This window comes from Pan troglodytes, chromosome 13 (assembly GCF_028858775.2).
Source record: "Pan troglodytes isolate AG18354 chromosome 13, NHGRI_mPanTro3-v2.0_pri, whole genome shotgun sequence".
Classification (NCBI taxonomy): domain Eukaryota; kingdom Metazoa; phylum Chordata; class Mammalia; order Primates; family Hominidae; genus Pan; species Pan troglodytes.
The window spans coordinates 73,855,988-73,869,365 of NC_072411.2; the positions used below are offsets into that span (position 1 = coordinate 73,855,988).

Below are 13,378 nucleotides of genomic sequence, written 5' to 3' on the forward strand. Positions count from 1 at the left end.
CCTCCCAAAGTGCTGGAATTATAAGCATGAGCCACCACGCCCAGCCTCCATTTATATAAAATATTCAGAATTGGTGAATTTATAAAAACAGAAAGTATATTAACAGTTGCCTAGAGGCCAAGTGCAGTGGCTCGTATCTGTAACTCTAGTACATTGGGAGGAGGAGGCAGAAGGATTGCTTGAGGCCAGGAGCTCAAGGCCAGCCTGGCCAAGTAAGACCCTGTCTCTATGAAAAACTTAAAAATTAGCTGAGGGTGGTGGCACACACCTGCAGTCCTAGCTACTCATGAAGCTGAGGTGGGAGGATTGCCTGAGCCGGCAGTTCAAGGTTGCTGTGAGCCTTGATCGCACCACTGCACTCCTGCCTGGGCAATACAGTTGCCTAGATCTTACGGATGGGATGGGAAGATTGAGAAGTGATAGCTAAAAGGTACTGCATTTCTTTCTGTGTTGATAAAAATGTTCTAAAATTGATTGTGGTGATGGTTTCACAACAAAACACTGAATTATACACATTAAATGGGGGAGTTGTATGGTATGTTAAGTATATCTCAATAAAGCTGTTATTTTTTCTGTTTTTTTGTTTTGTTTTGTTTTTTGTTTTTTTTTTTGAGACAGAGTCTCACTCTGTTGCCCAAGCTGGAGTGCAGTGGCACGATCACAGCTCACTACAACCTCCGCCTCCTGGGTTCAAGCGATTCTCCTACCTCAGCCTCCCAAGTAGCTGGGACTGTAGGAACGCGCCACTTCACCTGGCTAATTTTTTTGTATTTTCAGTAGAGACGGGGTTTCACTATGTTGGCCAGGCTGGTCTCGAACTCCTGACCTCAGGTGATCCACTTGCTTCGGCCTCCCAAAGTACTGGGATTACAGGCGTGAGCCACCACCCCCGGCCTAAAGGTGGTATTTTTAAAATTTGCATGAAACATATCAGGTATTCAATGAGTAAGTGAATATATGAAAGAACAAATGAAAACCTATATCAAGTGTGAAAGAATATGGATTTGGAGATAGAAGTGGTTTGAACCACAATTTTGATATTTACTAAGTCAAAATTTGGATTTCACTAAGGTTTTAGTTTTTTCAACTCTAGTTGGGAACAATAATGAGATAATCCCTATAAAATGTTCAGCCCAGTAAAAAAGGTATTTATTCCTCATTAGCTGATTCAAGCTACATCAAAAGCAATAATCAACATCAACAATAGTAGTAACGTTTTAGTTAAGTTGGGTGCTAGAAGCATGGATGCTCATTTTATTATTATTCTGTAATTATATTGTTTGTATTCTTTTGCATGTATCAAAAATCACAGGCCTTGGCCAGCCTGGTGACTCACACCTGTAATCCCAAAACTAGGAGGCCAAGGCAGGTGGGTTGCTTGAGCCCAGGAATTCGAGACCAGCCTGGGCAACATGATGAAACCCCAACTCTACAAAAAATACAAAAATTAGCAGAGGATGGTGGCATGCACCTGTAGTCCCAGCTACTGGGGAGGCTGAGAGATGGGAGGAGCCCTTGAGCCCAGGAGGTCAAGGCTGCAGTGAGCTGAGATCGCACCACGCCACTCCAGCCTGGGCAACAGACTGAGATCCTGTCTCAAAAAAGAAGAAAAACAAACAAACAAAAAAACAAAAATCACATGCCTTTAAAAACAGATCATAAAGACCGGGTGTGGTGGCTCACGCCCGTAATCCCAGCACTTTGGGAGGCCGAGGCCGGTGGATCACCTGAGGTCGGGAGTTCGAGACCAGCCTGACTAACATGGAGAAACCCCAGCTCTACTAAAAATACAAAATTAGCCGGGTGCAGTGGCACATGCCTGTAATCTCAGCTACTAGGGAGGCTGAGGCAGGAGAATCGCATTAACCTGGGAGGTGGAGGCTGCGGTGGGCCGAGATCGTGCCATTGCATTCCAGCCTGGATAACAAGAGCAAAACTCCATCTCAAAACAAAAACGAAAACAAAAACAAACCAGATAATAAAACAAAACATACAACAACAACAAAATATATAATGCCCAAGGACTAGAGATTTTCACTTCTAGGTCACTTCATGATCTAGTCAACACACACCATTTTTCCTAAAAGGGAATATTGTCATTTCCATGGTAATAAAATTTCCCTCTCATCTACAGGGAACTCAAGGCCTAGGTCCTAGTTAATCCTTCCTCTGGGAAAAAAAAGCCTAGAACTCAATTTGAGCCATTTCTTCCTAATTAACCTGCAATAGGTTAATGCATTAGGTGCATCTTTAAAATTGGGTAATTTTTGGAAGAACAGCAGCATTCTTCTCACTAGTGGCACTGACAGCACTCAGCCAAAAGCCATAAGGACACCGTACATCGTATCACCACCACTACTCAGGATGGTGAAGACTCAGGGTCAGGCTCACAGACAGCCACTCTTCACAGTGTTAATCTGGTGGCTGTTTGCCAGGTATCATTTAGGAAATGGAGTATCCTATGTCCCATACAGCCTGATATTCTATAAAGAGAGACTCATTATTTTTAAGACTTTATTCTCTGTTGAAATTTATAGACTTTGGGGAGAAACAGTGAATTATGTTTTAACAATCATTTATAGCATAGCATAACTGAATTTGTCAGTAGAAACTCAATAATTGCACTTTTTTCTTCTTCCCTGAAAGAAGAGATTTAGAGCAAGGGGGAAGCAGAAAATGTTTGTGGTGAAGAACTGCAGACAACCTTATCATTCTGCCTAGAGTCCAACCTGACTATTTTTCATGCTGTCAATTTCCCACTAGACAATCCATCAAAGCCTCCAGAAATGAGTCATGATTAAGGAAGAGATTTAGAGTGTCAGCACAACCCTCAAGGCAACCCAGACTTCAATAGAAATTCCTAAAGTTCAAACCTATAAACAGGGTCGGTAGCTAGGAAGAACAAAGGAACTAAACATCTTATTTTGGTTTAACCACTTAGGTCACATGTCAGACATGGAAACAGGTCAGCTTCATGACCAAAAACCTGGATATTGCAAATGGAAACAAATAATTAGCTACATGGAACAGAAAGAGCATGACTTATATTTCTGGCAAAGGTATGCATGTGCTGTGATAAAAATGAGTTAGAAAGCTTCTTAACCAAACAGAAACTTAAAACGACCAAGAAAAAGAATATTTATGATTGGCAAAGGTTCTCTCTCTAGATAAGAACCAATTACAGAATCTAATTGGAATAAAGGAAGAAGAGAAACTTCATTTTTGGTGATCCACCTAAGCAAAAGTTTTATTCTATGTCCACTGTTAACTCTTCATTAAAAAAGAAATGTAGCCAAAGAGATTTCCTTCCTGAGAATGTGCTGGGGCATGCATACAGGCACACACACACCCACACAGCAGTCCACCTCTTCCAAAGCAACTCTGCAGAGGACTCAGGTATGTGCCACACTGACACATATCAAAGAGAACCTGGAGCAACCTCTCTCTCTCTCTGACCCCCGAGGCAGTGTCTCTGAATTAAATGTTGCCAAGGTCACTGACCTCATCACTTCAGGTTTCACAAGCAACTGAGGAAGTTTTAGCCAAGACTGTCAGCCAATTCAACTGGAAGTTATTAATGTTTCCAAGAACAAAATGGACTAAACAAGTCTTAAACGAACCATGTGTTATCAAATATGAAACAAATACCACAAATGAAATTAGTTGAGCTGCAAATAGATTTAAGAATTGGTCCAAAGCCAATGTCATGCTTACACTTTAAAGACAGAACCCTTTGTGCGCTAAGTAAATATCTGAGTCTCTTGGTTCAGAATTTCTGTCAATAGCTGAAATGTAGTTACCGTTATTATTGTTTGCCATACCCTCTGGCCTCTAAAGAAGAAAAATTATTATTAAACAATGGCTTACTCAGTCCTATACCTAAGATATAAGGGCCCAATTAATCAGCCATCTCACACTTGTTTTAAAGTTCCAGTTAACATATATGAATGGTAACTCTACCCACTACTATATTTTCTGTACTCTATTTCTTAAAAGGCATAGGAATTAGAACTTTTAAAAAAGTCTGGAAGGTAATGCTTTAGGAGCATCAAAGAGATAGAGCTGATGAAAATGCCACCTCTTTTTTTGTTATTATACTTTAAGTTTTAGGGTACATGTGCACAATGTGCAGGTTTGATACATAGGTATACATGTGCCATGTTGGTTTGCTGCACCCATCTACTCATCATTTACATTAGGTATTTCTCCTACTGCTATCTCTCCCCCAACCCCCAACCCCATGACAGGCCCCAGTGTGCGATGCTCCCTGCCCTGTGTCCAGGTGTTCTCATTGTTCAATTCCCACCTATGAGTGAGAACATGTGGTGTTTGGTTTTCTGTCCTTGTGATAGTTTGCTGAGAATGATGGTTTGCAGCTTCATCCATGTCCCTGCAAAGGACAGGAACTCATCCTTTTTTATGGCTGCATATTATTCCATGGTGTATATGTGCCACATTTTCTTAATCCAGTCTGTCACTGATGGGCATTTGGGTTGGTTCCAAGTCTTTGCTATTGTGAATAGTGCCACAATAAACATATGTGTGCATGTGTCTTTATAGTAGAATGATTTATAATCCTTTGGGTATATACTCAGTAATGGGATTGCTGGGTCAAATGGTATTTCTAGTTCTAGATCCTTGAGGAATTGCCACACTGTCTTCCACAATGGTTGAACTAATTCACACTCCCACCAACAGTGTAAAATGGTTCCTATTTCTCCACATCCTCTCCAGCATCTGCTGTTTCCTGACTTTTTAATGATCACCATTCTAACTGGCGGAAAATGCTACCTCTTTTCTACACTCAAAACCCGTTAGCTTTTACAATAAAATTTAAAACTTATTCCATATGATTATTGAGAAAACCTGCTTAGAATCCCTTGAGTTCAAGGGAAATGCCACTAAGATATCTATTATATCTGTGCAAAAAGGTCAACGGAATGTATTTGTCACAGGAAGCGCCTAACAGTAATACTTACACAGCCTCCAGCAAGAACTTCTGCTGGAAGTGGAACAGAGCCATCTCTTCTGGTAAATTTGTCCCGAACAAAATCATTAACCTAATTAGAAAAACAACATCAGTTAACCAAAATTCCCAACCATTTCTCTTCTGGCATACTGTTGCTTTTCCAAGTCAGCAAAATATTTGTCTTATGATAAAATTTAAAATTATCAAATGCTTACATGTAAAATTAAAGTTGTACAAATTCTGCGATAGTGTGCCAGTGTCAGCAGCATCAATTTTAGTTTTGTTTTTGAGACAGGGTCTCACTCTGTTGCTCAGGCTGGAGTGCAGTGGCATGATCATAGCTCACTACAGCCTCAAATTCCTGGACTCAAGCAATCCTCCCACATCAGCCTCCTGGCATAAATCACCACACTTGGCTAATTTTTAATTTTGTTGTTGTTGTTGTTGTTTTGGTAGAGCTGAGTTCTTACTATGCTTATGCTGGTTTAGAACTCCTGGTCTCAAGTGATCCTCCCACCACCCAAAATGCTGAGATTATAGGCATGAGCTACCACGCCTAGCCTTGATTTTAGCTTTTTGGCTTAATGGTAATCTAAACAAATGACATAAATTCAGTTAGAGAGAAACTTACAGTCAGTTTAATGGCCTTTTCTGGAGCAACCCCTATAAGTTGTGGTATCAGACCTAGGTAAAGGGACAGAATCATCAGCAATATAGCTGTACCAGACATGAATACACAAGCCCAGCAACAAAGAGTTTCCCCCATATTATTTACCCATCAAACATTGCAGAGTTTTCATTAAAATGGGAAAAAAGATTATCCTTAAAACTCTGTATACATATGTAACAATTATTTACAAATGCAGTATAATGTCACGTTTTCTTGAGGCTATAAATCCTCTTCTTAAGCATGCTTACTTTAAAGCCTAGTTATCCAACACCTCCCAAAAAGTCCATGAAGAAGAAACGGAGCCATGCGTCTTCTCTATTCTGGGAACACTGCCAATAACAATGTAACAAAATTCCCTCCCTTATTACAACCAACAACATATAAACATACACAGACACTGTACACTTGGAAAAGCTCTGAAAAGCATGCTGTTAAGCATACCCAGATTTTGCCACAAACTATGCTACCTACATAATGGCATACAGTGGCTTGGTTATTATAGAATACTAACTCCCATAATCTTCTCTTCAGAGAAACACAGCATTCAATATTCATTTATTTAAAAGGAAGCCAAAACTGCAAAGAAAAATGCAGTTTTAAGTATTGTTTAACGAGTATCTCCTATAAGCAAAAACATATGCCTGTTGTATTCTTATTGTCTAATATATGTCAAGCTTAAGACATTTTAAAAGAATCCCCTCAAAACAAAGGAAATCATAATCCTTAGAAAGTTAAATTCCCCAGGCTGGTTGTAAACTGGAAAAGAAAAAAATAAACAATTCAACATCTGTTGGGCTCAGCTTTCTAAAGCACACAGCTTATCCAAATTGTTAGCATACTTTTTTGCATACATTTTTTAAAGATGCTAACAATAAACATTTTATATCCTTTAAATCATCCAGCCAAAGGGGAGTTATATATGTGTTTGCCTGCTTGCTGACTGCTGATCTTAAGCCTGCTTTGAGGATACTGCTGAGTTCCATAAGTTGAGAGCCACAAGTAATCATACATATAGGCTACTGTCAGGCTGAATTATCAATGATACACACAAAGCCACACACACCTTTCATGCGTAGCAGACTGATTTAAAAGAACAAATCAGCAGATGGCAGTCTTAACTTTCTAACCCTCGTGATTATCAGGCTCTATTACTTTTAATCTAACTCCCATACAACCATGTCAGCATGCATATTTGTTTTACAACTCGCCTCAATAAGGCTCATGGAATTTAATAAAGTACTGATTTGTGTCATTTTATCATTGTTGCCTGCAAAGAAATTTAGCTAATCTGTCAACAATTTTGTCAATCATCTGACAGAATAATGGACCAGTTGCAAGCAATATATGACAATCTCAATAATCATAGTGCTCACATACAGGACTCCTACAATCTTCTCCCTAATACAAAAGTCTCTCATTTAAAGAACTGCTTTTATGAGCTTACATCCTGAATAAAACCAACAATCCCCTCCCCTACTTGCTATATTGCATCCATTTAATTAACATGACATCTCTCTCAAATGAAATCTTCTGTAAGCATCTATCCATTGAGAAGGCTAAACTATGCAGTAAATATCTAGGTTCCTTTTAATAGGGGACATTTTCTTTGCAATTTAAAAGTATACCAAAGAGGAGAAAGGTCATTATTCAACAAAGAAATATTGGAGATATCAAGGAAAAAAACAACCTTAATGCCACTCAACCTTGATTCCCCATTAAATAAAATCTGGATATGCAGGGTTTAATCAGTTAAAACAAGCATTCACATGGAAAGGTCTGCATTCTGGATATTGTACGCCTTTCCACAGGGTACATGCTGTACAGGTGGAATTCAAAGAGACTACAGTTCTGAATATTTGAGGAAAACTCATCACATTCATTCTCAAGAGCAGGGTACTTGAGCCTAGTTTGATTTCGGAATAACTCTCTCCTCTTATTCTATATATAATGCTAAAAATGAACATCCTTGTGACCCTCTACTTCAATTATGAGTTTATCGGAGTTATATTTTTTGCTTGAATACCTGTATATAATGCTAACCAGCGGTGTTTTTTTCCTCCTGTCCATGAGCATAAAGCTTTGTTCGGGCCCAGTCTTTCTTAGGAAGATTTCTAAGCCAAATAGTTCAACAGAGCTCAGAATAGGCTAGGGATTAATGAGCTTGTATGTGCAAACAAACAAGTACAGTAAATTACATAAATGGCATGGACTTGAGCATGTAGAGAGTATTTTCAAAGAATCCCAAGTGGCGCCCAAAGAGATTAAAAAATTAATCTCCCTCCCAAAGGAAACCCTATATTCTAATGTGAAAACACATACATGAAAGTCATTCTCTCTCCAAAGAGACAAGTTCCTACAAAGACAATGGGGGGTGGGGAGAATTCTGCATGGGGCGCAGTGCTGCCTCTGATGCCAACTGCACTGTGCTCAGTCTAGAGTGGCTGCTAACATTCCCTGCGAAAGAAAATCTCTCTGTTTTGACTGTACACCTCTGAGCTAAGTGGGGGAAAGAAGCAAGAATTAGACTTGGAACCAAAGGGTTTTCCTTTTTTTTTTTTTTTTTAAACCTTCAGATGGCTCACTGGAAAAAATTTATAAATGGTCCCTGAAAGAGACAAAAACATTTGATATTTATTTCAGTCGAAATAAATATATGGAGGGTAAACTCATCTTTGAGTGGTAACCTGGATTCTTTTTCACAGGAAAGAGATGTATTTCTCCTCTTTAATTCTTTGAGAAAAGCAGCTCTATATTTCTTAACTATCATCCTTGTATTCCACCTGCAGATATGTGCCTTGGTTTGTAGGAGCATGGCGACATAGACCCATGTTGGGACAAACACATAATTTGGACACCAAGAAATATAAATCACAAGAAGAAGAAATGAAGACCTTATTTGCAGATTAATATTGCTAATCACCAGAAAGAATGCAAAAAGGGAAATGAGCAAAGAGAAAATAAAAAGAGAGAAACAGACCTAGTCTGGCTAGGCATACTACATATTGGCTTCCATAATTAGTGAGTTAAAATCTGCTGCTGGTGAGATCAAATCACTAACTTCAGCAGCTGGGATTTGCTTACTCACCCCTGTAGAGTCCAAAGAAGCCCTCATAACGCAAGACTTTCTTAAAACAGTCAAAGCTGTTTTTGTACATTAGCTCCCCAACAACAGAGCCAGAGCCACGCTGGTTTTGCATTCGGGTCTTCACCAGATCTATAGGATACACTGCAGTGGCTCCCACAGCTACAAACAGAACAATTTTTAGGCTTAAAAAAGAATACAATTAAATGGAGAGTCCATAAGGATGACAAATCTTATCTTAAAGGATGAGAAAATAAAACACAACATGTATTCTCACAAAAGAGAGTTTATTATTTTTCTTTCCCTCACACACACCTTAGGGATAGCAGGCTATAGCAAGCACTGAAATCCATAAATACAGCTGCTTCAGAAAACAACTGTCAAGAATGCTCTTTGATATCGTAGGTTCATAAACTACAGAGTGGATTATTGAGTCACTTCTCAAATTAGATAATCAACACTCAGTTTTCTATAACAACATTAAACTATTATGTATAACATTTATTTATATTTTCCATTAAATGCTTAAATATTATGCCAGTTACTTCTTAAAATGACTATATCCGTACACTAGGTGGCTATGATTTTAAAATTTAGTTTAATAAAGCATCTTGGTAAATTAATCATAGTTACAACCATAATATTATAAACACACTTCAACATTATCCTATCCCTATGTATAGAATTTGGTTTAAAAGAAAATATGGCTATGCTTTAGAATTTCTCAGGGAATGAAAAATTTATTTACATGAACGAGAGTATTACACATTTTGACTGCTGAAAGCCAAAACCTGGTTTGCAACTTCTAAAACTGAGAGTGAAAAGAAAAAAAAAAGTCTTTTGAGTTCAGGCTTATCTTAAAAAATCGTAAGCATTTTAATCACACCTGCTAGCTTCTTCTCAACAAAGCAACTTCAGATTGTACACATTTTCTAAGTAGAGTATTTAAGCAAAAACAGTCTCTCAAATTTTGGCTGTGAACAGGGAGGGACGGGAGGTTCATTTTTGCAAATAAACATCAAGTCCAGATATTGTTAAGCAAGCGATAAGGGAAAGGAAAACATACAAGCAGAAAAGCAAAACTGAGTCACTTTGAGAGGCTCTTTTATTTCACGAGGTTCTGGGATTCATATCCCAAATCTCAATTTCTTTCTTTTTTTTTTTAGTTTTATTTTAGGTGTGGGGTATATATGAAGGTTTGTTACATAGGTAAACACGTGTCACGGGCGTTTGTTGTACATATTTCATCGCCCAGGTATTAATCCCAGCATCCAATAGTCATTTTTTCTGCTCCCCTCCTTCCTGCCACCCTCCCCCACAAGTAGACCCCAGTGTCTGTTGTTTCCTTCTTTGTGTTCATAAGCTCCTATTTAGTTCCCACTTATAAATGAGAACATGTGGTATTTGGTTTTCTGTTCCTACGTTAGTTTGCTAAGGATAATAGCGAATCTCAATTTCTTAACCTGTCCCATAAACACAGTCTCATTTTCCATTTTTTCATACTGGCCTTAGCCAGTATAATTAAGGTGAGTGCAGCACTGCATCCCAGACTTTCACATCATTACAGAGGTTCTGTCCTGAAGACAGACTGGAGCCAGATGGTCATAGCCATTGCTACGACAAGTCTCCTGATCATAGGTAAAAATAAAGAACACTTCAGAAAGCCCTGAAGTCGTGACCCATGGAAACAATGAACTGCACCTTTGCTGATCTGCCTCAGTCTGGTGAGATAATATTACATTAACACAAGCCTCAAACAGCACACAGACATGTCACTCACCTCCAGCAACTGAGCCCAGAGTGAATCTGTAAGCAGACTCGGCAATCTGGAGCCAGATAGGCCTGCCTAACCCAGGAGACTGCTGCAGAGAAGAAAACGGGTAAAAAAAAAATCTTGAAAGAGCACACAGCAAGTGAAAAAGCTACAATTTGACTATTTTAAGACAAGAAAAAACAAAACCTAAAAGTGATATTGTTAATGCAGTAATATCTTTTCTAAAAGAAGAAAATAGGATATTCATGCAGCCAAAAATGAAAGCAATGTATTTAAAAATAGATAACTCTATTGTCAGCATTTAAAAACCATGTTAGGCCAAATACACAGTAGCTTCCCCCTTACCCCAATTTTTACAAGCCTATTAATGCCTCATTTATCTGCTACCGTTGGGGGAATACACTATCAGTTTACAGAAGTGAATCTTTCAGGTAAACAAGCATTTCAGTTATAAAATTTTTTTCCTTCTTTAACTAACTTAAAATTTAAAAAGCTTTCTAAAGTGTATAAAAATTAACTTGATTCTTAAATCAGAGAATATTGATCATAATCTACCATCTCTAATGACTACTGCCATAGTTCTAACATAAAAATCTGTAATAATAAAAAACAGAAAAATTCCACCAGATGTTATTTCACGGGTATCCCACAGCATAAAGAAAGGATCTAAGATAATTTGTCTATACTAGTGTGTCAGTCTTGTTCTTTAATATTTTCACTATGAAAAGACCTTCTATACTATGTAAACAGTATGAAATGACAGAATAAACTAAATAAAAAGTTCACATATTTGCCAACGTCTTAATTATATATACATAAACTTAATATACATTATAAAATTACACATAAGATGTATTTTAAAGTATATACAAAAATAGAAATTATAGAATGAGATAAATATTTCAAAGTAATTTTATATTTCACTTATTAATTAATGCAAAAATATTCCTCTTTTTTTTTTTTTTTTTTGGAGACAGGGTTTCACTCTGATGCCTAGGCTGGAATGCAGTGGCACAAACATGGCTCACCGCAGCCTCAAATTCCCAGGTTCAGGCCATCCCAATGACTCAGCCTCCGAAGTAGCTAGGACTACAGGTGCATGCCACCATGCCCAGCTAATTTTTAAATTTTTGTAGAGATGGGGTCTGTTTATGTTGCCCAGGCTGGTCTCAAACTCTTGAGCTCAAGCGATTCTCCCACCTCAACCTCCTAAAGTGCTGGGATTACAGGCATAAGCCACCTCACCTGGCACAAAAATATTCCTGATACTACTTTCAAATACCAAAATCCATGGATGCTCATGTCCCTGATCTAAAATAGTGTAGTATTTTCACATAACCTATGCACATCCTCTTGTATTCTTTAAATCATCTCTACATTACTTCTAATACCTAATATAAGGTAAATAAGATGTAAATAGTTGTTATACTGTATTTTTAAATTTTGTATTTTTTTATTGTTGTAGTGTTATTTTTTATTGTTTGTTTTTTCCCAAATATTTTCCATCCACAGTTGGTTGAATCCAAGGACATGAAACTCAAGCAGATGGAGGGCCCACTATATTGAATATGCTTCAGTATAATTAACTGAATATGCTTTAATGAGTTTCTAAAATGTTGATTAACCAGTTAATTCTGATACTTTGTTTCAAAGACAACAGTTGAAAACATATACACAATCTGTCCTTTCAAGGCAATGATGATATTTAATCTCATATACTTTGAAGGAATTCAAGTTATGGCATTGCTACAGATTCAATGCTTGTGACTCCCCAAAATTCATGTGTTGAGACCCTACTGCCCAATGTGATTGTATGTGAAGGTGGCAACTTTGGGTGGTAATTAGGTCATGAAAATGGAGCCCTCATGATAGGATTAGTGCCATTATAAGAAAAGACACAAGAAAGACGACCTCCCTCTATCTCTCCCTCTTATAACAAGGATATAACAAGCAGCCTGCTGTCTACAGACTAGGAATAGGGCCCTCACCAGTAACTGAATCAGCCAGCACCTTGATCTTGTACTTTCTAGCCTCTAGAACTATGAGAAATAAATGTTTGCTATCTAAACCACCTATGGTAATTTGTAATAGGAGTCCAAACAAAGACAGGCATTTTAGCTCACATTTTAAAATCAATATAGCTATTATGCTACCTACTAAACACATTGGCATATGTTTTTAACTTCTTTAAAAATGCACTGGGCCAGCACAGTGGCTCATACCTGTAATCTGAGCATTTTGGGAGGCCAAGGTGGGCGGATCACTTGAGTTCAGGAGTTCAAGACCAGCTTGGCCAACATGGTGAAACCCTCTCTCTACTAAAAATATAAGAATTAGTCAGGTATAGTGGCAGGTGCCTATAATCCCAGCTACTTGGGAGGCTGAAGTGGGAGCATCACTTGGACCTGGAGGTGGAGGTTGCTGTGAGCTGAGATCACATCACTGCACTCCAGCCTGAGTGACAGAGCAAGACTCTGCCCCAAAAAAAAAAAAAAAAAAAAAAAAAAAAAATGTATGTAGAATGTTATTTCCCCCAGTTAGAGTTTCTCAATCACAAAAATGGATGAAAATAAATTTCATTCTCATAGATTATGAATTATTTTCAATCATGTATCCTTTCAAAAGAATATGTTGAATTAAAACTCACAGAATAAAAAGCCTATGATCCTAAATAAGCATCAAGTAACCACTAATACCCTTATTCATATAAAAGGTTTCTCCTGTATTCAACTGCATATATTTTTCTGTATACTTTCTTCCTTTAAAGAATGTTTATAAGCCCTACAAAATCCTATGAAAACTGAAGGATTATACTGTGCTTTAATTCTTTGCTAAAAACATTTCTAACTATAAATACCCAAATGCCTTTTGACAGAAATGTCA

General features: G+C 37.8%; 1 protein-coding gene across 5 annotated transcripts in view; it reads right to left on the reverse strand.

The window, feature by feature from the left end:
- The window catches only part of SLC25A12 (solute carrier family 25 member 12), a 223,182-nt gene that overhangs the window by 20,147 nt on the left and 189,657 nt on the right, over positions 1-13,378 (reverse strand). For 4 of the 5 annotated variants that reach the window (XM_009443763.4, XM_003949917.6, XM_063790577.1 and 1 more), the window contains exons 10-13: positions 10,502-10,583; positions 8,725-8,883; positions 5,601-5,653; positions 4,980-5,060 (exon numbers count right to left, since the gene is read on the reverse strand). In XM_009443763.4, the coding sequence (XP_009442038.1) occupies positions 4,980-5,060; positions 5,601-5,653; positions 8,725-8,883; positions 10,502-10,583 (375 nt within the window). The remainder of the gene's footprint in view (positions 1-4,979; positions 5,061-5,600; positions 5,654-8,724; positions 8,884-10,501; positions 10,584-13,378) is intronic. The other variant, XM_009443761.5, reaches the window with a different exon arrangement.